Below are 24,744 nucleotides of genomic sequence, written 5' to 3'. Positions count from 1 at the left end.
TAGCTTTTCAAAAATATACCCTCTGACGTCACTTTTGTCGATCTGGTGGGGACTAGACGTATCTATTTTCTCGTCACGTGACGTATTCTGGCCAATCGCGACACGGAATGAGCATGTGGCGTGTTATATCAAGTACTATTGCTATACTGCTATGCAACAGCTGCAGTTTTCAGACTTGATTATGGAATTCATATTTTTCAATTGTGAAATGTTCAGGTATTGGTGAACACCCAAATGACTTCCATTTTAACAAATGGTAAATGATACATCTTTAGCATTCCTAATCAAAATCGTTATAGGAATGTTCATTAGATGGTAATCTAACATCACATATACATGTACTCTTGTTCATTCATTGCAGAATTATTGATTGCCAAGCCATGTGGAGGAGCCTTCTTCACCAAACCTGACACCAGACTGGTGATTCAGTCTCCCAACTATCCGTCAGACTACAACAACAATGAACGCTGTGTGTGGAACGTCACAGCATCATCTCCAGACACTCAGCTGTGGGTGCGATTCAGAGACTTTGTGACAGAGCCAGGCCATGACTGGGTGGATGTCGGCAATGGACTGGATGAAACAGACCTGACCACTAGGGAAAGACATCATTCAGGATTTGTGAGACCAATATCATGGCTGTCATCTGCTGCTGAGATGTGGATGACTTTCACAACAGATAACTCAGTCACATACCGTGGTTTCTTGATATACATTGAAGAAAGAAATGATAGTAAGTCACTGTATTTAAATGAAATAACTCTATTGTGTCTATTTGATCTCCAGTTGTAGTCAAGCTAATTACAAATGCACAATAACACATTGTGAGTGAATGTTGAAACTTACATAACTATGGTTGAAAATTTCTGTGTATTAATATTGGTAAGAAACTTCAGAAAAACGTACACCAAAATCTGCCATGTTGTTACATGGCATTGTTCAGGACACTTTCTATGCGTTATTTAGCTGTTCTTTGTTTTTTCTGAGAGATAGCAATTTGGTGACTGACCTTTTACGTAGACCTATTTTGATTTCAAATGTCCCAACATGACTATGATACATACATAGTAACAAAGGAAAACCTGTTGAGCGTAATTACTTTTTGCTGTCGGGAAGTTGCAATTCAATCCCAATCTATTCCTCTGTGCAGACATCTTGATTGGTATAAGTACTAAGCAGTGCTATTTGGATAAATAAACAGCAACAATCTACAAATGCATTCACGTGTCTACAAATTAGTATCTTTGACCTTGCGGATCATTGAAGGCATATTACTTATATTTAACATCTGCTTTGCAACCAGCTGATACTACGACAGCCAAACCACCTGCAGACATCACCACCAAACCACCCATGATAACAACAACAGCTATCTCAATAACAAGCCCTGCCACAACAAGCGCAGACACAGTCACCCCGACATCAGAGTTAACTACTCCAGTCCCTACACCATACTGTGGAGGACACATTGATGTGCCTGCTACTGGTATAAGAGTGGTGACATCTCCAAACTATGCTGATGACTATGACGATAACCTTCTCTGTGAATGGACCGTCAGTGCCACTCCTGGTAGAAGAATTAGATTCCATGTTGTAGACTTCAGAACAGAGAAAAGGTAGGCATCCCAGTAATCTCCTTGGAGAAAATGTGAAAGATTTCATTAGTGCATATGTGAGTGCCAGTCCATCCCTTTTTCGTGTTCAATACATTTGTCATCAAGAGCTAAAGGATACCTGTTTCTTTGAATCTCCAGTGCAAAATTTATTCAATATGAAAGTCTTAGTGCAAAGATTTAAAAAATCCTGTTTCTGAACAGAACTTTCCATTTATTGATCACATGAAAGTAACGGGTCACCTTTATTTACATAAACAGAAAACCACACTGTCAAACTCTAAAGTATTACCAAATTACAATAGGTGACATAACTCATATCATACATGTATATAGATATTTAAATTAGAAGTAAGTGACTTACATTTAGTTTGACGTTTGTTTTTTATAGAATTTTGAGTCGATACATTATTATTTTGTTAACAATGAGATGTGCTTGATCTTTCAAATAACTCTACCATAGAAGTAAATCATGCTATTTTTCCAGCTTTTTCTGAAACATGTTTATAAATAGATACACTGTTGATCAGGAAAAACTTAAAATCATTTTGTGGCCTTTTTTTCAGGTATGACTATCTTGATGTTGGTGATGGCCATGACATGGAGAATGAGGTCTCTCTAGTTGACAGACTGACTGGTAATGAGAAGGAACAAAGTTATGTCTCAGCAACTGATAAACTGTGGATGAGATTTGTCACTGATCACAGGAAGACATACAGAGGTTTTGAAATTCATCTCAGTGAAGAAAATGGTAAGAACTGCAAGAGCTCATAAAAATCTAATATCATGATTTGGCTTATTAGTACTACATACATATAGCACAGCAACCATTTCTTTCAGTCATTTGTTATGATACAGGCTTTTTATAGAAACAGTAATCAAAAAACCGTGTTGGAGATATACGAAAACATTATTGTGGTACCTGAGAGTCATTGATAATTCTAATAATTTGATTACAGCATGTAAACTGTAGCTATACTTAGTTCTCAGGGCTGACAAAAGAGTGACCTCCGTGCCAGAGTGGCATGCTGAAATACAACAGCAATTAAAACAATTGTAAATTATGCCCCCAAACAGCCAGCATCTACAACAGCATTACATAATAGAAATGCACTCTAGGGCTTCTCCATTCATACTTTCAAAAATATTTCAGTAGTTCACTCTGACCAAGATGTAAAATGTTGATTTTTTTTACAGACTGCCTCAATCATAATGTTATCATCCCAACTGGTGGCAGTGTCATGATCACATCGCCCAACTACCCAGAGAAATATGAAAACAACGTCTTCTGTGAGTGGATAATAAGAACTGAATCGGGAGGAAATGTACGAGTGGACACAAGACATCTGAGGACAGGTAATGTTTCTTTCAATACAGTGGTCTCACATGATTTCTAAATAATGTACCTAGTTATGGTGTGTAATGAGGTTGGGTCAGCACAAGGACTTTAAAGAAACAAGAGCAGAAGGGATACAAAACATGTACAATGCTGATTTATCAAATTTTGACAGGGGTTTTAAAAAATGACAATAGGAATAATATCAAAACCATCAATTGTAAATTTTATTTGGCTTAACCAATTTTACTATGCTAATAATTGCTGACAAGTTTATGATAGTATTAGCAAACTTTTGTCTGTATTTATATATGGCTTTAGTGTGGCATATCTCACAGCACAGATATCTATAACGTAGAGCTGTACTTGCATTTCTTTGTATTCACAGAAAAGAACTACGATTGGGTAGACGTTGGTACTGGAGATAACTCCATGATCCTGACAACACGTATTGTACATGAATCTGGCAACAAGAAAACACCATTTGAGTTCTACACTCCATCCGATGTCATTTGGCTGACATTCATGACAGACCATGACAAGACCTATGAAGGATTTGAGATGACCTTCTATGATGGTATGTTGAAATCAGCAGTTTCAAAATCAGACACTGATAAAAAAAGCTGTCACCCCTGTAAATAGTAAAAGTGTGTTTTAAATGCATTGAAAGTTTGAGCTTGTCAAGCTGAGTGTACAATGGCCTTCACTTTTGACCATCTGAGGAACTACTGTGCCCATTACTGTTTTGTGGTGTACTATGTTACATGTTAAGGTGATGGTTGTCCAACATCAAAGAGGTCATTTTCAGGTGGCAAGTGTCAATGGAACTTGATATCCAATGATGATGGTGTATGACATTCAACATTATCTTTGTACAATTGAAAGAGTTGTTGTGGCAGGTGTATAGAGGTACATGTAATAGTTCAAATATAAGGGGAACCATACATGTATATGATATCTTTAAATCAAACTATTGGTATATTTTACTCACTATTTGTGTATTTTGTTTCAGATGCCTGTGTGACGCAGAACCTGACTGCTCTGTCAGGAGTGATTCTGTCTGCCAACTATCCCAGTGACTACCCACACAACCTAGACTGTGTCTGGCTGATACATCTGCCAGAGGGAAGACACATCCATTTGAGATTCATTGACTTCTATGTGGAAAAGAATTACGACAAGTTACTTGTCGGGGAAGGCTCAGATCCTGACTCAGATGATTATGTGGTGAGTTTCAGTTCCAAGTACACTTGGATCTCAGCTTTCACTGTAAAGTGGAGAACTTTGTTAAGAAATTCTCATCCATTTACTTTCTTGGAGACAGTTGTTAAATAAATAAATAAATAAATAAATACAATCAGCAATGATTAACATAAATTATCAATGATGGATTGAAGTGTCAGCATTGTCCTACAAAGTGACATTCAATGAGTATGAAGGGTGTGACATAATAATAATAACCCTTGCTTGTCCATGGGATGGATCAAAACAAATCTGCCTGTTAAGATTGAAAAATAGGAAAATACTGACAAATCATTGACTTTTTCATTTTTTTCTTGAAAATCCAGATTTGTTAACATGAAAAAAAAATTGTGCTGAAAAATTTCATGAGTTCTTTGGATTGATTCTTTTTCATGTGTATTTAAAAATACTGATGATGAACTGAGAATTTTGGTGTATCCTCTTGGACAAGTACTTTTCAAACTTCCTGTCTAAGGCATCAAAATGATCGTGTGGAGGAGGCATGGAGTAGTTTTACAATAAAGCTTTGTTCTAAAGGACAGTGTACCGGTACAGTACAATGGAATGTACAACACAGGAAAAGTTCAAAGTAACTTAATATATTTGTGTGTGACATCGTAATTTTTAAATCTACGTCTTCAGGAGTTGACTGATAAACAAGATGGACTTGACTACCGCAGTGAGAAAAACAAGCTATGGCTGAGATTCCAGACTGATTGGAGTAAATCTAAACGTGGATTCAACATCACATATGATTCATATGACTGTAAGTTTCCGATTTTTGTATGTTCTTTATTGAAGATCTATTGATGATCATCATTGAAATACAAGACATTCAGTCATGCACAGGAAGTTGTCAATCTTAGGGTGGAAGCGGGGATAATATTTCATGGCAAAAAATAACAAAATGTTAGAGTGCTGAATCAAATAACCATGGATAAAAAATATGCATTTCTGAATTGTACAATCTCATCTCATTACTACATTAACTTTATACTACTTCCAAAACTAGAGTAACAAATTCATGTACAATCCACATAGATGTGTCCAAGTTGTGTTTTCATGTTTAAAGCTGGTAAAACAAAGATTTTGGTACTTGTGGTGTGTCTTCTAAAAATGTTCATCGTTCCAAGAAGTTCAATTCAATTGGAGCAAAGCTACTTGCATTTAATCTCCTCTTATAAATCAGCCATATGTGTTCATCTTTGTAACAGGTCCAGAAAATTACACAGTAGGTTACAGGTATGGTTGTTACAAGTTTGTTGAGGAGCCAGGAGATTGGGAAGATGCCAGAGAACATTGTGAATCTACTGAAGATAGTGACTTGGTCATCATTGATAATCAAGACGAGTTAGACTTTGTCATGCAAGAGATGCAAGCTTCAGAATTCTGGGTTGGTAAGTGAAATACCACATTCTTTCCTTGAAGTGGTTAGAAAGCGATCAGAAACATGGGACATTGTGTATGATTATAATTTAAATGAGAAGTTTATTTCAGATGTGTGCATCCATCAAAGAAAATACATATAAAATAGAATTACAATACCTGGGACTTTCAAAAAAAGGTAATAAAGGTTGCTCTTGAAAGAAACATAATGTGTCTACAACTGTTTTCTCCTGAAACAAGGGAAGGTAGGGGAGTTTACTATGTTAATTCCCGCTTGATTTGCATATGAAAGAAATAAAAGCATTTTTCACTTTTTTCAATTCTACACTAGTCTTACAGTTGTAAATACTATGTACGAGTGTGGTTTAGTCTGTGTTCTGAGAGAGACAATAAATTTTGATAAGGTACGACTGGTACCAATGAGGTACCTTAAATGTAGGTTTTGCAGCTTTGACCTAGCTTACTCATCACTTGCTGCTCTGTACTTTTGTCATGAAATATCTCATCAACCACCTCATTGAATATTTCTTGATATCATGTTAGGATACTATGACAGAGCAGTGGAAGGTACCTGGATGTGGGTTGACTGTTCTACATCAACGCCTTGGCATGACGGCAACTGGGCTGTAGATCAGCCTAGTGCCGGTCCATATGAAGACTGTGCTATCACCGATGAAGATGGCAAATGGAATGATAAGGATTGCAGGTTTACTTACCCATACGTCTGTGAGATTAACCCGAAACGTAAGTGAACAATCATGTTTTAATTGAACATGTTCAAACCTTCTGTTTCAGATGTTTTATAGTCAGAAGAGTTCAATTAAATCCAGTACAGCAGTGGGATTGCCTTCTGCTATTGCAATCAAACACTTTCCCCCATCAAAGGACACACTCAAGGAAAAACAAAGGAAAAATTTTTGCACTTTGTTATCAATGAATATGTATCTTTTGACATTTTGATTTTTGATTATCATTTCAGCATTTGATGACAATGACAAGAATGTACAGAATGTAGAAGGTCGTGCACTATCCACTTCTGAAATCCCTGTGACTTGGACAATCTCTGATTACTACTGTGATGTCCTGGGATACTATGTCAAGTATTACCGCACAGACTGGATAGGTGGCGCTTTCATCATTGATGTACCAGGAGGTGACAGTGATCAGGTCCTGCTTGAAGGGCTAGACTCCTCCACCTGGTATGCTATGTATGTGGCAGCGTATACATACAAAGGAAGATTAGATTATGTACCAGGGGATCCAGTACAGACCCATGAAGGTAAAGTTTTGACCAGCATACTGGGTTGTTTACCATATTCGTTTTCAGACAGTGGTTCAACCCTTCATCACTCTTACTGTACTTGACTTCCAACAGTGCATGTTAGAACTACATGTATGCAAAGAAATTGGTTGGGATAAGCATTAACTGTCTATTATGAAGCATTACTTTGAAACATATCAAAAAATATCACTGATCAAAATATTTGAAGTGCATTGTTAGTATGCATACTGCTTGATATGGGCAAACTTGTATTTGACAAAAGTATAGTTTGTTAAATGATTTCTTCCAGTGAGTCTGTTGTTTAAGGGTGTTCAAGTCACATAACACATTGACATGGCAAAGTTGTCCACCAGCTTACATTGTTGTCAAGTTCTGGCTTCATTTTGTAGAGAGCTGCCACTTAGTTATGTTCAGGTGCTGCACAGTGCAAGATTATAGGCCAATGAATATTCTGCACTCAGTCTGATAATTACTCACTACTAATACAGTGTTCATTAATGTTACCTTTTACTGCAAAATGAATAATTGATAAAATTGAAATTTCTTCGCGATACCCACACACAAATCATTTTACAATGCTGACACCCTTTCATTTGTTTGAGAGTTAACTCTCCCAATTCTCACTGTGCTCTATTGCATTCACATTGCAGTTGTTAAACCACCTGAGCCACCGCCAGACTCTGGCAAGCACTGTGGCGGAATGTACACAGTCAAGGATGACTCAGTCATACAGATTGCGTCTCCTAACTATCCTGATAACTATGACAACAATGAGGTAAGCCATGTAATCAGTATATGCCTTCCTGTCCCCTCTCGTTCACTAACCCTTTCCCACCCATCTCATTTGTGTGAAGGTCCAGCTTTATCAAAGAAACAAAAGGGTTGAACCAAACTTTTCTGATAAAAGCAGTAAATGGGCGTAGAGGTGCATAGTTATATGCTGATCAAGACTCCTATATCTGAAGCTCTAACACTCAATATCCTTTGCAATTATTCCAACTTCCCATCTGTATCAATACATTGATCTTCAACTTGTTAGGATGCAGTAAATTTAGTAATAGTATTCTGAGTGTATATATTTGGAAAGCAATCTCCTATTTGAGTCACAGTTTAAAATTACTCTAAGTACTGAAAGTTGATAATGTTCATGCTTTTGTTGTTTCACTTCACAGTTATGTGAATGGTACATAGACACCACAGAAGGTAACACCCTCCTTGTTCACCTGAGAGATCTGCAAACTGAATTCCTGTTTGACTGGCTGGACATCGGTGAAGGTGATGACAACAGCGTTGACGACAGCCGGGTTCATCACATCTCTGGTTCATTGAAACCGTGGCGCTTCTGGCACTCTGACTCACACCAATTGTGGGTGACTTTCACCACTGACAGCACTGTGACATGGAGGGGATTCCTCTTGGACATTGAGGTTGTCTTTGAAGGTAAGGAAGAACGTAGGAGGTGGAAGACACTAAGTTACTGACTGGCAAGTTGATATAGCTAGCAAAATACTTTGTAGACAACAATACAAGCCTGAAAGAATAGCAAGTGTAGCAAAACAGAGGTTTTCATTATCTTGGGTTGGAGTCCAATAATACCATCTCTTTGTACAGTTTAATGTAGTGTGCGCCTCAAAAGAGAAAGACTTAAAACTTTAGCTCAAACTTTCCTCAAGGAGTCTTTCAACTATTCTCTTTCAAAATCAAGAATAAAAATTTGGGGTCACCGTGCAAATTTTGGTACCAGAGAAACAAATTACCCAAGTATTACTGATATTTAAAATTAAAAATGGCTCCATGAAGAAAAGTGAAATGTTTGATTTTCAAAAAACTAAGACGTTAAAAGTTTTTCTTTTACCAAGGGCTTTAAAATGAGTCCCCACAAGTGGTAGATCAGAAAAGAATTGGAAAAGTTTGAGAGTCCAAATATCTGTCCCTGAGGCACCTTCTACCTTTAATATGCCAGACTTCCATCTCATACAAAAGCCTAAAAAGGAAGTCAGCATTCATCAGTATTCTTCTACTCATCATGTGTCATCAGTGTGAGACTAAAGATTACAAATTTCACATCGACTGTATGATATTACTCCTGGGAACACTAAAATGATAATTGCATTCTGCCAGGTAAACATTCTCAGTATATATCTTTATATCTACTCAACAACAGAGATACCAACTGAAAAACCAGAACCCACAGAACCACCCGAGGTTGAACCAGGCTGTGTTCAGAACATCACCATACCAAGAGGCGACTCTGTAGATGTCCTCTCACCAAACTACCCCGAGAATTACGACAACGACTTGGAATGTCTGTGGCAAGTTGACACAGAAAGCGGCTGGAGGATCAATGTCACCTTCGTGGATTTTGAAACCGAGTTCTGCCATGACTGGCTGGAAATTGGTGACAGTCACAACTACAACGATCTGACAACCAGCATACTGCGTATCTCAGGAGCAAAGGATGACCAAGACCCAGTCTATTCAGTCGCTGATAAAATATGGATTACGTTTACTTCAGACTATTCCATTACCTATGGAGGATTTCATCTTGTTCTGAAAGAGATTGATGAAAGTGGTATGTACTTCATGTTTGTACATGTATGCATGCATAATGGGTGTCAATTTGGTGCCACAACTCTGTGTATGAGACATTTTTAGCTGAGAAAACGTCTTCTGACTTTCAGCTGTAATTGTTACTAAAAACAGCTACATTGTATATCAAGTGCAATCAACTGTTCAGCTCTTGGCCCAGATAGAGCTGCCCCATGCTGGTTTACTGTAACTAATCAATGAGTTGGTGACTTTGAAATTTGAGGTGATTCCCAAGCTAACCATTTATATTGTACATCCGATGTGTCTGTCTCACATACACTGAGTTGTGGCACCGAATTGAAAGCCATTATACTATATGACTGAACTCTTTGAAAATATAAGTTTTTCTCATCTCCCTCTCTCCCAAATCAACTCCTTTTTTAACCAGAACAGTTTTACCGGGGTCAAATGTTAGAGGTCCGAAATGGGGTCCAGAAATAACAAGATTTTTGGTCTAAAATGGGCTATGGGGTTTTAAAGGTGTAGCCGCACACCCCTACAGGCCAATCTAATGACTTAAATCTTGGTGAAATCCTACGCATTTAATATATCGTTTAAGCATTCAAATATCTTCCACATGTATACCGAAAGAAGTTTCATGACAATAACTCTAAATTAAATTCTTTGTTTTGCGTCCCCACCCGCCTAGGTTTTGAAGGTTTTCATGAAAAACACACACAGTGTATTTGAATAGGAAATTTTAGGACATAACCACTTTGCTTTTCTGAACTAAAATTTTGTCACAGTTTTGTATTTGCTGCAATCAAATTACATTGTGTTAATTTTCTTGTGTGTGTTTTTCAGCAGCTTAGATGCGTACCTTTTCCCATTTAGAGTGGACGCAAAACGTAGAATTTAATTTCTTTGGCCTGACTCTAAATGACATGCTTTTAATTTGAATTAATGTAACTAAAAGAATTAACACAACTAATGCTTTACTTCTACTGTACATGCAGTTCCGCCATGTGGTGGACAACTCATGATCCCCAGCATTGGTTTTGAAAATGTAACATCACCAAACCATCCAGAACACTACAATAATCTGGATGTGTGCAAGTGGACAGCAACTGCAGAGGATGACTCCAAGGAGATCATGATCTTCTTTGAAGACTTTGAAACTGAAAGCAACTATGATTGGCTTGAAGTTGGCAGTGGTCTCACAGCACCATACTACCCATCACTGCTGTACAGACTGTCCGGAACGGAGATTTCAGGATCCTACACAACACCCAAGCATGAAGCATGGTTCCTGTGGACAAGCGATAACTCTGTGACTGCCAGAGGTTTCTCAATGAGAGTGTATGCAGGTGTGTGGTATCACAATCACATTTCCAAAACTCATTTCACTCTAAATCAGCAATAACAAGTGCACAAGAATTGCTCTCATTAGCCCTAGAGTTATTGAGAATCAATCATTTAATGATGGTACATCTTTTGTTTACTGTATGTTCACTATTATTGTTACATGCCTATAATAATACATGTTTGTCTCATATATTTTGATGTTAAAGATTTACTGATAATAGTAATATATTACATTCAGGTGTTTGTCATTTATTTATTCCCCATTCTGTTTAATTTGCATTTAATTTTGTAAGCTAACATAATAAAATTTGTAATTTGATAAATTGTACAGTTGATTCCTGTGGTGGTTCCTTGACTGGTCCCTCTGGGCGGATCATGTCACCATACCATCCCAGCCCATATCCTCACAACAGTGACTGTACATGGACCATCACAGTGGCAGCTTCCAAGGCAATCAAGATAACATTCAGTGAATTCAACATGGAAGATGATTATGACTTCCTCTACATTGGTGAAGGCCACTCTGTTGGCATGGACACTGTAGCTGTAAGTTGTTACATCAAACCAATCAAAGGACAATGTAACTAATCTGTATTGTTTCATCAAACCAATCACAGGACAATGTAACTAACGTGTATGTTGTATCAAACCATCCAATGACCTACGATGTATAACTAATCTGTATGTTTCATCAAACCAATCAAAAGACAGTGACGAATCTGTATGCTTTATCAAACCAATCAAATGACAATGTGTAACTAATCTGTATGCTTTATCAAACCAATCAAAGACCATGAAACTAACCTGCATAATTTTGGAAAAATCTCTACATTTGACATATATGCCAGTGGATTACTTTATTTCTTCCAAATGAAGTATATTTACCAACTGTCCAATAAAGAACTGTACCTGAATAATCTTGTATGGATTTGTACAGAGAATGACTTGATTGATTCTTTCACATTTCAGGAATTGACTGGTGATGCATTACCCAAGGAGATGATTGTTGACAGTCACGTGGCCTGGATAAGGTTCAAGTCTGACTTGTCTATTGATGCAACAGGATTCATATTGAATTATGAAGAATACAGTGAAGGTGAGTGATTGACTTTGTCATTGACATTCTATTCAATGTATTCAATTATATTAATGTCATAGTGATTAATATGCAATTTCCTACAGAACTTACAAAATACAAATAGCATGTCACCACATTTATGCTAAAAGTTTATAGAAAATTACTTTTACAGGCCAAATCTGTGATTTTGTCAGATTCCATTGTCTTATATGATATCCGCACCATTTACTTTCACAGAGTTACTACCAGCTAAGCCTTGTGGTGGTGACCACCATGTGAAGTATGAATCCACCCTATACATACAGTCACCTAACTATCCCAGAGACTACTACAACAATGCCCGCTGTGAGTGGAACTTCACCGCAGATGCTGGAATGCTCATCTATGTCTACTTCCGGGATTTCACAACGGAGGAAAGCTTCGACTGGCTTGATTTGGGCAACGGAAATGACCGCACTGACCTGTCCAGTAGAATTGTCCACCACTCAGGTGTTGGGACTCCACATCCTCAGCTATCCACTGGACAACACATGTGGATGACCTTTGACACCGATGACACTGTTGTGGACCGGGGATTCCTTGTAATGTTCTCAGTTGTCAATGATAGTAAGTATCAACACATATTTTGATGCAGAAGCAGACTGTCTGTGTTCATGAAAATTGATCACGAAGGGAAATTGATAACTGGTGACGGTAGTGTACAAAGCTTTAATAAATAAGGACAACAATGAATTCAAATCCTTGAGCCAATCTCGATCAGTTTTCCTTACAAAGTCGTACAAGTTCATAATTTATAAATATAAATATAGATATTTATTTCACATACTTTAGGTCACTGTTCATAATTTCATATCATTGTGAAATTCTATATTATTTTATTCACATCAAACTTGAAGTCAATTTGAGCATGAGAACACCAGTCTCAAATAACAGACAATATTACACGCTGCAAGAGACATCATGCAGTTTATGTAGCTATGAAACCCAACCAAAAAGAATTTGCTTCAGTATTTTTTCCCAGCAAAACCTTTCTTTTGCATAAGAGTCCTGGTAATTTTTTCCCCTTACAGCTGAAACTAGCACACCTAAACCTGATGACCCAGTTGTCACCACACCGGCACCAGTGGAGTGCGGTGGTCACGTACTTGTTCCATCTGATGGAGTTGTAAACATCACATCACCCAATTACCCTGACAACTATCATCCAGATTTGCTGTGTCAGTGGACTGTCAACACAACATCCAGCAGGAGGATTAGAGTCACTTACCAAGACTTCTACACTGAAAGAAGGTAAAATGAACAGATACGCAAACGATAAAACAGACACAAATACACGGAATCATAGAAAACTATGGTGATAGCATTGAAATCTCAGGAGTAACCCTTTCACAAGCAGAAATTTACTATCTGCAAAAGCACACTTCTGCAAACATTTGTTTGATTCATTGTTTTCAATTTCAATGTTCTTCATTAGAAGTGTTCCCGAATTATCTTCAGGAATAAATCTTTTCACAGTTTATTTCAAAACGAAGAAGTTACGTCACTTTGTACATGTAATTCTAGATCTACATTTGGCTCTCATTCACTTGAACTTTTGAAATTTCTGACATCTATAATTTGCGTCTTGTTTTTGAATTCATAGATTTGATTACCTGGAGATAGGAGATGGTCATGACATAACCAACAGAGACACACGTCACAAGTATCACTCTGGAGACAGGCTGCCGTATCCATTCACCACGCAGACCAGTGAAATATGGCTACAGTTTGTCACAGACTCTAGCATCTCATACAGGGGTTTCCACATCACTTTGCAAGAGGAAGTGGGTAAGTCTGACTCCCTTTTAATGCCTTGATTATCAAGTACGCCACAGACCCCGGACTTCAATCAGATGGAGGTATATCCAAACTACAAATGTGATGAGATTTATTTCAATCCATTGAGCTGTACTTTCAATATTGAACCAACAGACAGACAGATAAATGTTTGTTTATGGCCATTTGGAGTTTTGTATTTTATGCCAGTTTTCGTTAGGGTTGCTTGGATAATGTGTCTTAATTGTCTATTCTAATTTGAGGACCACAATGGAAATCAGTTTTTAACTTTCTTGTGTAATCCTCAGCATTAGTTTTTCAGTGACTTTTACTTGTTATTTGCATTTATTTATTTGTCTCTTTTGAGTTGTTCTTTTTTTTCTTTGTATTGAATAATTTGCCGAATAAATCACATCAAATAAAAAAAATCAGAGCTACAAAGGGTAACAATAAGCAACCATCACTGTAATAAGAAAACCAATCCCACCTGCATACTGCTTACATACCAGTGTTAAGCTTACACACCCCAGTCGTGAGGTATATATTTAGCTTTCAAGTTTTGTCATTCTGTTCAGTTGCATGACTTTTCCATACAGTAATCTTGCCAAAAATTGATGAATTCATCATCTTACACACCAGGTTGTGAAGAAAGCCGCAGTGTTACCATTCCATCGGGAGGAAGTGTTGATATAGAGTCCCCATACCATCCTGACCAGTATGACAACAACATGTTCTGTGAATGGAACATCATAGCAGATCAAGGAAAGAACATCCGTGTCTCTGTCGTTGATTTTGAAACAGGTGAGTACACTATTACTGTTCAATGTCATGTCATTTTTGTGCCCTGAATGCTGAGTCTCAAAAGGTCTTTCTTTCTCATGTGATACAAATAATATTGCACCTCTGTTGTGGCTTGTTTATGCCATCATTTGATCCGTTACTATGACTCACTTTTATGTAGAGTATTTTACGCAAGTATTTACTATCAGAGAGTTCAAATTAACTGTAATACATCCACGCTAATTTTGATTAATTTCGAGACATGTATGACACACAGCTCCTTATGCTACTTCTTTAAATGTTATCAAGTTCATGAATTGTCATTTCTTTTGAGGGGATTCATAATGCCTGATAGGAAACTAAGAGTCTACAGTGAAAATAAACAAGAATATATTTTCCACCAACAGAGAGATACTATGACTGGGTTGACATTGGAGTAGGCTCCAATGCTATTGACCTGTCCACAAGGTTACTTCATCTGTCAGGTGACAGGTCAACTGATGATTACATCATGGCATCTGATGAAATCTGGATGACATTCACCTCTGACCCCACTGTTATCCACACTGGCTTCAAGATTACATTCTACGATGGTATGTCAAATCACAGAATAAAAGCACTCATTATTTTGGTAGATGTAGCTGGATGGTATAATCTTTCAATAGAGTGTATAAATAGGACAAAATTTTTCTGTTGACTTGAGAAATGTCCATAAGATATTTAATGATAGAGAAATTCAAACATGTAACAAGAAGTGTACATAACCACAGCACATCAAAGCATAATCTAAGGTCAAAGTCAAAGAAAATGTATTTTTATCTTCTCAAGAAACAGCATATGAAATCTTGTCAATGCGAACTGGTTATCAAAATGTCTGCAGCATGTGTCAATTACATCTTGTATTTTTTGTCAATGTAGATGGCTGTCAGACAGAAACACTTACAGAGCCAGAAGGCAGTATCCTGTCTCCATTGTATCCTGGTGTCTACCCACATAATTCAGATTGTATCTGGATTATCGATGTCAGTGAAGACGAGCACTTCATGGCTGAGATATGGCTTGTGTTCAATGACTTTGAACTTGAAGATCGCTATGATAACCTCCTGGTTGGCATTGGTAACGACCCTTACAGTGAACCAGACTGGGTAGGTATCACATGATGTGTGTGAATTTCAAGGTCAGCTTGTAATTACACCATGGCAAATGAGAAAACTTGGATGACACTGACCTCTGCTTAACCCCCCAAAACAAACAAACAAAAACAAACAAACAAAATAAACCAAGATTGCAATATCTAGTATATCAGGGCCCATCAGCAAGTAATATCTGAAACACTTTCATCTGCAGCTGGTATAAGTAAGCTTTACAATCAGCTCTGTATTGTTGGTATTTCATTCACTAATTACATAATGAAAATTTAAAAGCTGAAAAACGGTTTATAATAATGATTTTTTACATTGTATTCTGTAATTTTTGTATTCCTGTAGACACTGACTGGCAGTGATCTTCCTGATGACATTGAGATCAGATCATCCACAGCCTGGCTGAGATTTAGAAGTGATTTCTCCATTGCAAAGAAAGGATTTGATATCTCATACACTTTAGAGTGTAAGTTGTGACTTTTATCCACCACAGAACATTTCATTTGCTTTCCTTGCGACTTTACTGATTTGGGAATTAATAATATCGTTTCATATTTTTACCACTCTATGCAAACACTACTGTCTCAATTAAAGTACTGAAACTTCACAATACGTTAGTGAGCTCTATCAAAGAAAAACATGATCAGAAACAGATGGTAAATTATAGTAACAGAAAACCTATTGTTTAAAATTGTTCTCGTTATGATCGTGAGAATACTATTTCATGTTACATGGAAGCAATAAGTCAATGCTATTTGATGTGTTTTTGCAAATACCATACACATGTTAGAACTCGTCAGTTCTCAGTTTGTCTACTATTGATCATGTCAAAGCCTTGAATACATGTTATCAGGTATCTGTACAATGTAATACACAAATCATGTTGTGTGTCTGTGATTTCTTTAGCTTATAAGTAATTACAATGTTCCACCATCAATGATTTTGTTGATACACAGGTCCTCATGACTATGAGTTTGGCCATGGTGGTCACTGCTACAAGTTCACTCCAGGAAACTCCACATGGGAAGAAGCAAGGGATGACTGTCAGGAACACACCCATGGGGAACTGGTTGTCATAGAAACTCAGGGAGAGTTGGATTATATCAGAGACAAGATGGCCAATTCAGCATTTTGGATTGGTAAGATCATTAGAGAGATTTGTCTGTGCTTGCATATTAATTGGAAGCAACTATGCTACAAATGTCAAATTGAGTTTAGTCATGTTGCATGATACACTCATCTATACCAGTTTGTTCAAGTTTACGTAAATACATTAAATGATGATAATTTTTTCCTAAAAGCAAGGTTATAAAAAAGACTATTGTGGAGCATTATTTTTTAAAGCAAGTCACATACAAGTAATCGGTATTCCAATCAACCAAGGACATGTTCCATGTCCTATTCATTTCTGTCATAGCAGGAAACCAGATTCACAGCTAGTGTTCTAAAATAAAAGTAAATTTGTGGGGTTACAGTAAAATTTGACCATAGACATCAGTAGGCTATAAGTGATGTAAGGTATCAATAAGAAGGACAAAAGGTTCTTTTCTGATTCTAAACATTTTTCAAGAAAAATGGAAAATTGAAGATTTGACTTGCATTTGCACCTGATTTTTCCAAGCTTTTGTGTCACGGTAAGATGAATGGTATTTTCTTTCCAGGGTACAATGACAAGTCTGAGGAAGGTGTATGGAGATGGACTGACTGCTCGTACTCCAATGAGTGGCAGCTTTCAAATTGGGCACCTGGTGAACCAACCAATGGCGTCAATGAAGACTGTGCTATTACTACTGAGGCTGGACAATGGGCTGATAAAGACTGCAGTGTCATGTACTATCATGTCTGTGAAATCATCAGAAAGAGTAAGTTTGAATATTTCTTCTTACACCATTCAAAGTGAGAAATCTGCTGTTAATATATTTTTAATTGTGGAATGCATATGCATACAATGTACAATTGAAAGAAACAGGGGATTTTGGTTTCTCTTTTGGTTTGCACATTGTTAATTTTGGGATATCACTGTACCATGACTTGCTGATTGTTCGCAAGTTTGGTGTATGCAGAAAAATTTTCCACTGATGGAAAGTTTAGGCAGGGAAAATGAAAGATCTTCATCGACTATCTGAAGATCCCAAAAGTCACTCTTGTTCAGTTGCTGTTTAGCACATAAGCTGTATAGTACGATTCTTTTACCTCATAAACACCATTGCCCTGCTATGTATCTGGAGAAGAAAAAAATTGAGGAAAACTAGTGTGGTGAAAGAGTTAAAGAATAGTCTCACATATGAATGTGCAATACTCACAAGAAGAGATAGAAACTGTAAAGGAGATGATATTTTTATCATTCTATAGATTACACCCAGGAGGAGATGAATGTGGACAATGTTGTTGGTGTGGCGTTGTCACCTCACAGTATCCATGTCTCATGGAACATATCTGACCTCAACTGTGATGTATTAGGATACAGAGTCAAATACCATCGTTTAGACTGGGCAGAGGGTGCGTTTGTTGTCTACGTAGATGGAGGAAAGAGCAGCGAGACTACCCTGACTGGACTGGAGAGCTCAACTTGGTATATGATATATGTGGCTGCCCAGTTGAGGGATAATGCCTTGGACTATGTGCCTGGTGAACCTGTGCAAACTCATGAAGGTAATGAAATGTTGTTTAAATAGACTAAGAAATAAATACCAGTGTGCAATATTTTCTGTGAAATTTTCCTAATTTATAGTTACCTTACAGCACAGGCTTCACCTAAAAAAACCCCATAGTGTCACCTTGCAGCTTTTCTCAATGTATCTTTTAGCTCATCAGAAACTGCCCAATTGTTTCAAATATTAGAAGCCACACTATGTTGGCTTGAATGGTTAGTGTCAGGAAAAATAAAAATTACAAAATATCTTAAAGGAAGATTTGTAGTACCTTTAATGACATATCTTTTTTTGTTGCAGTTGTGAAACCACCAGCACCAACACCACCACCAAGAAAAGTGTGTGGTGGAGAGTTTGTTGCAAAGAATGGTACCCACCTGCGCATCACATCTCCCAACTATCCAGACAACTACAACAATAATGAGGTGGGTACTCACACCGATCATCAGTGGATGATCTTATACCGGTAATTGCGGTAACTTCCAGCATTTTCCAACCTGAAATTGTAGTCTTTTTTGAGGAAATTGTAGTCTATTTGAAATGTACCTACATGTAGCTAGTCCAAAAAGTTCCATAGCAATCCTACCTGATCAGTATGGAACTAGAAATGACCCTTTGGATTACCTTGGGAATTCTACAAGGCAGTAGGACACACAGGGGACTATACCATTCCCCAGTGGATTCCTACAAATGTCCAAGATGAGGAGTACTGGACGGTAAAGAACTGCCGTTTCAAAAAAATGTAGCTGTACTTTCTTTTACTAGAATACTGCCAACCAGTTGGCAGAATTTTTAATGATGTTCTTTATGTGGGTTCAGGATGGTCAAAGTTATGAACTGTTGTTTATGAAAGTAAGAGGAAAAGCTTAACAAATTCAACAGGCTATTTTCTCACAAACATATGAGATCCTGAGCCTGACAGAGATGCACACAGTATCTGTTACCATGCATGGTCGAGAAGTTTCAAAAACATTTAATGAAATGATGTTTTGTTCACAGTACTGTGAGTGGAAAATCAGTGCTCTCGATGGAAACGCCCTGCTGTTACATCTGAGAGACCAGAGAACAGAATACCTGTTTGACTTCATACACATCGGTGAAGGCAGTGATCCGTCAGATACCAGCTCACTTCAGCATGAAATATCTGGATTCCTGAGACAATGGGAGTACTGGACATCATCAACAGATGAAGTCTGGATCACATTCACTTCAGATAACTCAATCACATTCAGAGGATTTGTAATTGACATTGAAGAAATATTCACAGGTACGGTACTTCACCACTGTAAAACCCTTGACTTACTTCCCATTATTTTCAAACTTTAAAAAAATATTATTGAACATCAAAGTGCCTGTGAATGAAATTATATCATGTGCTCAGCTAGCAATTCATCGATGTGAAATTTTGCCCACCAGACTGAAATTATCTCCTCCAACGGATGACCAGACCTCTATCCTTGAAACTGACGGTTTTTTAACAGTGAAGGTTGACAATACTTTTCACTGTTTGTAATAGCATTTGAACAAATCAAGATTGCTTTAGAATAAATCCATAGGGACATTTACCATAAGTCAATGGAGTGTTACTCCAGAGAGGAGGAAGAGCGGCTGGCTGATGAATTTTGTCAAGATATACTGTATATCATTCATTGCTTAAATCTCCTATCCACCATGTAAACCCTAGCCAAGCTCAGTAGATTAGGTAATCTTTTATGTAGAAATTGAAAGACAGTTTAGATGAAAGTCACCATTTTTCAGTATCACTCTTACTATAGACATTAAACTATTTCAATTCTCCTAGTATCAGGTAGACATAGTTTGGCATTGTATTTCAGTGATATGAATCATTGAGTGTGTGTTTTAAGTGATTTCATTTTAATATTGTACCGCAGAACCTCCTACTGAGAAACCAGTGCCAACAGAACCTGTCCCAGCAGAAGAATGCGGTGGTAATATCACAATATCTGCTGGAGGAGTGGAAGAAATCAAATCACCAAACTATCCAGATCAATACGACAATGATCTAGAATGTCTTTGGCTTATTAACACTGAATCTAGAGCCAGGGTCAATGTCACTTTCTTATTCTTCTACACGGAATACTGCCATGACTGGCTTGAGATTGGCAACGGAATTGACCACAGGGATTTGACCACCAGTGCATTGCGTCTCTCAGGGGAACATTCTCCAGATCCGTTCTTTTCATCAGGTAGCAGGGTTTGGATGACATTTACCTCAGACTATTCAGTCGCCTTCCAGGGATTCCATCTCCTTGTCAGTGAAATGGATGAGCCAGGTATGCCCTTACATTGCCAAGGTTTATGCAAATCAGGTGGCCAAAAGTTCTAGACCAGCCATTGTTTTGGCCAAGTCAGTGAACAACTAGCTATATGGACTTCTTTATTTGTTCATACATTACTAGTGAAGTTACAAAGGTTTGTTGTCTATTTGGCTGCCTTGTAATTTTTTATCGCATTCAAAATGTTTAATTAGCAACAGTATTCAAAGAAAATTCATGTTTGAAGGTAGACCAATAATGACAAGAAAAATGAACTGGCCATTATTGTTTCTATGTTACATTTAAATTGTTTTGCTCCTACACATGCAATTCATATTTGCTGAATACCTGCTTTCAGATGAGAGATGCGGTCGTGATATCATCCTTCCTCTGGTTGAGGGCGCTTCAGAGACCATACTGACACCAAACCATCCAGACCAGTACAACAATGATGACTACTGTAAGTGGACAGTGTCACTGGAAGCACCCATTGAGACCAGTGGATTTGCCATACTCATGACGATCAACAGCTTCAGTCTTGAAGCCAACTTTGACTGGTTGGAAGTTGGAAGTGGTAGTGATGAGGTCGATATGTCATCACTGATGTACAGACTGACGGGATCTGATGTGGAAGGATCGTACAGTACAGCTTCAGAAAGTATCTGGTTACTCTTCACAAGTGACAATACTCTCACTGACACTGGATTTAGCATAGACTTGGTCGTTGGTAAGTTTCATGTGATTATTCTTGAGTGATGTATATGGTACATTTTTCATTTACATTGTATACCTATTTATGTACTGGAATGTGCACAGTGTGTAAAAAACAATGAAGTGGACATTATGTAAATGTACATTAATGTGTGATTTTGACATTACTGATCACATCGTTTAACTTTCACAAAAATATTCCTATTGCAATGCTACATGTACGTCAACATGTATTTTTTGATGCAGAACCTCTAACACATTACTGTAATGGCAGGCTCAGTAATTATTAGCTCCACAAAAAAGTAGTTTGTCAAGAAAGATTTGACCAACTTAGTGCTAATCAAAAAGGCTACAGAGCTTTGACCAACAATTGTTAAAATATGAAGTATAAATGTACCTATAATCATTTGAAAATCATATTCAGTATTTACATTACCAGTTTCATTACAGTTCAATATTACAACATGACAAATTATACTAAGTCTTGTATTTTTCTTTTCTGTCCAGTACCTGCATGTGGAGGTCATTTCACTGCAGAACCCGGGAACATATTGTCCCCTATCTTCCCAAGTATGTACCCTCATGGAACTCTGTGTACCTGGACAATTGACATTCCGGATGCTGATGCCATTGAGATAGTCTTCCATGTATTCGACTTGGAAGAAGAATTTGACCATCTCTATGTTGGTGAAGGACTGACTCCTAATGAGGGATACACTTTTGTAAGGACCTTCATGGAAATATTAAGAGTGTCTGTGTAATGAGATTATTTGAATGAACTTTCACAACTAGCCAATGAATATCCTCCATTGATAATCACTTATTCAAGTTCATTCGAATACTCAAACAATGCTAATTAGTATGCTTTGCATAAGCGAATACATTTATGCAGAAAATGTAGCAAACAGTTGTACCAATCCGAGACATGATTACAGATTGATATTAACATCCATTAAAAAAAGTTTGATTTGTGTAAAATGTATTGTACTTGTAAATTTTATCCCTCTGAAATGTTCACATATGCTGTGATTCTAGAATGACTGTTTGTTCTTTTCCAAATTGACAAGTCTCTGTTCTAACATTGTTATATCAGGACCTGACTGGCTCTGAATTACCAAAGGATACCATCGTTTATGGCGGGCAAACATGGCTGAAATTCACCACAGACAACACAGTGGCTAAACAAGGCTTTAATCTAACCTACAGCAAATACGTAGATCGTAAGTGCTATTTACACTGTTTCATTACAATTGTTATGAATGTGAAATGACTACATAGTCAACTATGGTACCACAATTTATTGGTACATCTATTTTCAGTACAAGTATGGTCATACTATTTGATTTATGATGATATGGCTTTATGCAATCATTCTTTGTCATACTCAAAATACTATTTTCTTCTCAAAAATTGAGATATCTTTGCCTGTCATAGTTATCAATGAAGTACATGTACAGTATATTCAGAGTATACAATGATGAACTATCTGACAATGGATTGCTGCACTTCTGATCTGGAGAAAAGTTAGCTGTAATGTGCATGCTAGAGTGGTTTGTATTCATATCCTTTATTGTGCATCACTTTGTAATTACCTTGTATTGTATGTAACTATGTAGGTGTGCTGCCAGCCAAGGACTGCAGCTATCATATTATCCTGAAAGAGGGCGGCCTTCTCAATCTCCAGTCAGAAAACTACCCCTTGGGATACTACAACAACCACCGATGTGAATGGAATGTCACCACAGAGACTGGTCTACCAATGGCCGTCACTTACAGAGACTTCCAGACGGAACGATACCATGATTGGCTGGACATTGGCTCCGGGCTGGACAACTCTGACATGTCAACTCGCCTCAGACACTCGTCAGGAGATTATCTTCCGTCTCAGCTGCTTGTGAACTCACCGTCACTTTGGATGACTTTCTATACGGATGACAGCTTTGTCTTCAGAGGATTCTTTGTAGTGATTGAAGAATATGATGGTCAGTGGATTTAATAAAATCTCCATCTTTGTCACTGTGATAAACTTGAAACCATGTGGTACTGCAAGATAGGCTGACTTCATTCGCAGACTGTACCACTCCAAAGGAGGTTTATCAGTATTGGAGAAAAATTAAATCTACATTTTATTGTGCATTTACACGTAATGTCATCTAAGTTTTGATATAGCCCATTTGATGATTGATGTAGTCTGAAATTCTGCTTGAGAATGTACTGGTACAAAGACAACCCACCTTACCCAGGGTATTTGAATGACAGTTTACGGTTTGTATTATTGAGCAGAAATTAATGAAGAAACAAAGTGAAGCCATATGTGTGTTGAAAATATAGTAATTGACACTCTTCATAACATTGCATTGGTGAAGGTGCAGGTTGTGTATCTTTTCCATGGGAGTTTCCAGGAGCATTGCATATTCATACATTTTAGTTAAAATGGATATTACTGGTAAATATTATTCACTTGTAAGTACATATGTTCTTTTCTTTTTTTGAAAACTTTCCACACAACAGTTGAAAGTAGTCCACCCAAGCCTGACCCTACAACCTTGCCAACAACCACTGTGGCACCAACGCCAGAAATCTGTGGCAGCCAAGTTGAACTCACAGGAGATGATATCTATAACATGACGTCACCAAACTACCCATACTACTATGATGATGACCTCATCTGTGAGTGGCTCTTCAACACCACTTACGGCAAGAGAATTTCTGTATCGATCATCGACTTCAGCACTGAATTCAGACATGACTACATGGAGTACGGCAATGGTTTTGACCCCATGGTGAGGCGATCACGAGTCAGACGGGTCTCCGGTGAAGTGGATCCCATCGAGTTCACATCAGAGACTGAAAGCATTTGGTTCAAATTTGTGACTGATAACTCAGTCACAGACACTGGATTTTTCCTACAGCTCCAAGTCAGAGATGGTACGGTGATCTTTTACAGCATAGTCAAATTAAAACCATTCATTGTATACAGTGTAGTGTGTTATCATTATAAGTGTTGCTATGCATTTGAGAAGTATGGTGAAAAACACCGGATCCAAACTTCATTTTGAAAACAATCAGGTTTTCTTAGGGTGCCTCCCCACTCTAATGAAGAAACTCGACTCCTTAGGAATATGGAAATTAGTAACGTTATTAAGTGTGGGCCCTGGGTTAATCATATTCGCTGAAGGGATGCATTGACAGTGCGTGTTATCATCCTGTAACATCAAGAAATAAATCCATTGAAGAAATATATCTAATCATCCCAGCAACTGAAAACAAGTAAATTTTGTCATAAGAGGAACAGTGATGATGTTGGTATATACTGTTTTCATTCACCAGTGACGTGTGAGTCCAGAGAGAAGTTGAATTGGCAAAAAAGCATATCTTATACCAATGACATTCACAGTACCCGTACATATACAACTGTATGTTGATCATATTCAAGTCCAACGTCATAAACATAAAACTTTATGCCGGAAAGATCTCAACCTTGAGAAAGATAATTCAATGTAATGAAATAACCATCCACAAACATGTGTATGTCGAT

At 37.5% G+C, this 24,744-nt stretch overlaps 1 protein-coding gene across 1 annotated transcript in view; it reads left to right on the top strand.

Annotated features, from left to right (window-relative positions):
* The window catches only part of LOC139139539 (cubilin-like), a 50,869-nt gene that overhangs the window by 1,753 nt on the left and 24,372 nt on the right, over positions 1-24,744 (top strand). The window contains exons 4-37 of the mRNA XM_070708452.1: positions 362-733; positions 1,304-1,616; positions 2,180-2,364; positions 2,811-2,969; positions 3,338-3,526; positions 3,962-4,176; positions 4,834-4,957; positions 5,406-5,588; positions 6,121-6,321; positions 6,557-6,856; positions 7,510-7,634; positions 8,032-8,299; positions 9,024-9,431; positions 10,405-10,755; positions 11,085-11,299; positions 11,723-11,849; positions 12,069-12,437; positions 12,902-13,121; positions 13,474-13,658; positions 14,286-14,447; positions 14,834-15,019; positions 15,345-15,571; positions 15,914-16,034; positions 16,525-16,707; positions 17,230-17,430; positions 17,921-18,220; positions 18,520-18,644; positions 19,219-19,486; positions 20,112-20,513; positions 20,854-21,222; positions 21,714-21,928; positions 22,300-22,426; positions 22,823-23,188; positions 23,718-24,134. Coding sequence (XP_070564553.1) covers positions 362-733; positions 1,304-1,616; positions 2,180-2,364; positions 2,811-2,969; positions 3,338-3,526; positions 3,962-4,176; positions 4,834-4,957; positions 5,406-5,588; positions 6,121-6,321; positions 6,557-6,856; positions 7,510-7,634; positions 8,032-8,299; positions 9,024-9,431; positions 10,405-10,755; positions 11,085-11,299; positions 11,723-11,849; positions 12,069-12,437; positions 12,902-13,121; positions 13,474-13,658; positions 14,286-14,447; positions 14,834-15,019; positions 15,345-15,571; positions 15,914-16,034; positions 16,525-16,707; positions 17,230-17,430; positions 17,921-18,220; positions 18,520-18,644; positions 19,219-19,486; positions 20,112-20,513; positions 20,854-21,222; positions 21,714-21,928; positions 22,300-22,426; positions 22,823-23,188; positions 23,718-24,134 — 8,178 coding nt within the window. The remainder of the gene's footprint in view (positions 1-361; positions 734-1,303; positions 1,617-2,179; positions 2,365-2,810; positions 2,970-3,337; positions 3,527-3,961; positions 4,177-4,833; positions 4,958-5,405; positions 5,589-6,120; positions 6,322-6,556; positions 6,857-7,509; positions 7,635-8,031; positions 8,300-9,023; positions 9,432-10,404; positions 10,756-11,084; positions 11,300-11,722; positions 11,850-12,068; positions 12,438-12,901; positions 13,122-13,473; positions 13,659-14,285; positions 14,448-14,833; positions 15,020-15,344; positions 15,572-15,913; positions 16,035-16,524; positions 16,708-17,229; positions 17,431-17,920; positions 18,221-18,519; positions 18,645-19,218; positions 19,487-20,111; positions 20,514-20,853; positions 21,223-21,713; positions 21,929-22,299; positions 22,427-22,822; positions 23,189-23,717; positions 24,135-24,744) is intronic.

The sequence above is a fragment of the Ptychodera flava genome, chromosome 8 (genome assembly GCF_041260155.1).
Source record: "Ptychodera flava strain L36383 chromosome 8, AS_Pfla_20210202, whole genome shotgun sequence".
Taxonomy (NCBI): Eukaryota; Metazoa; Hemichordata; class Enteropneusta; family Ptychoderidae; genus Ptychodera; species Ptychodera flava.
Note: the sequence above shows the minus strand (reverse complement) of the source record. Positions and strands in the feature narration are given on the sequence as shown.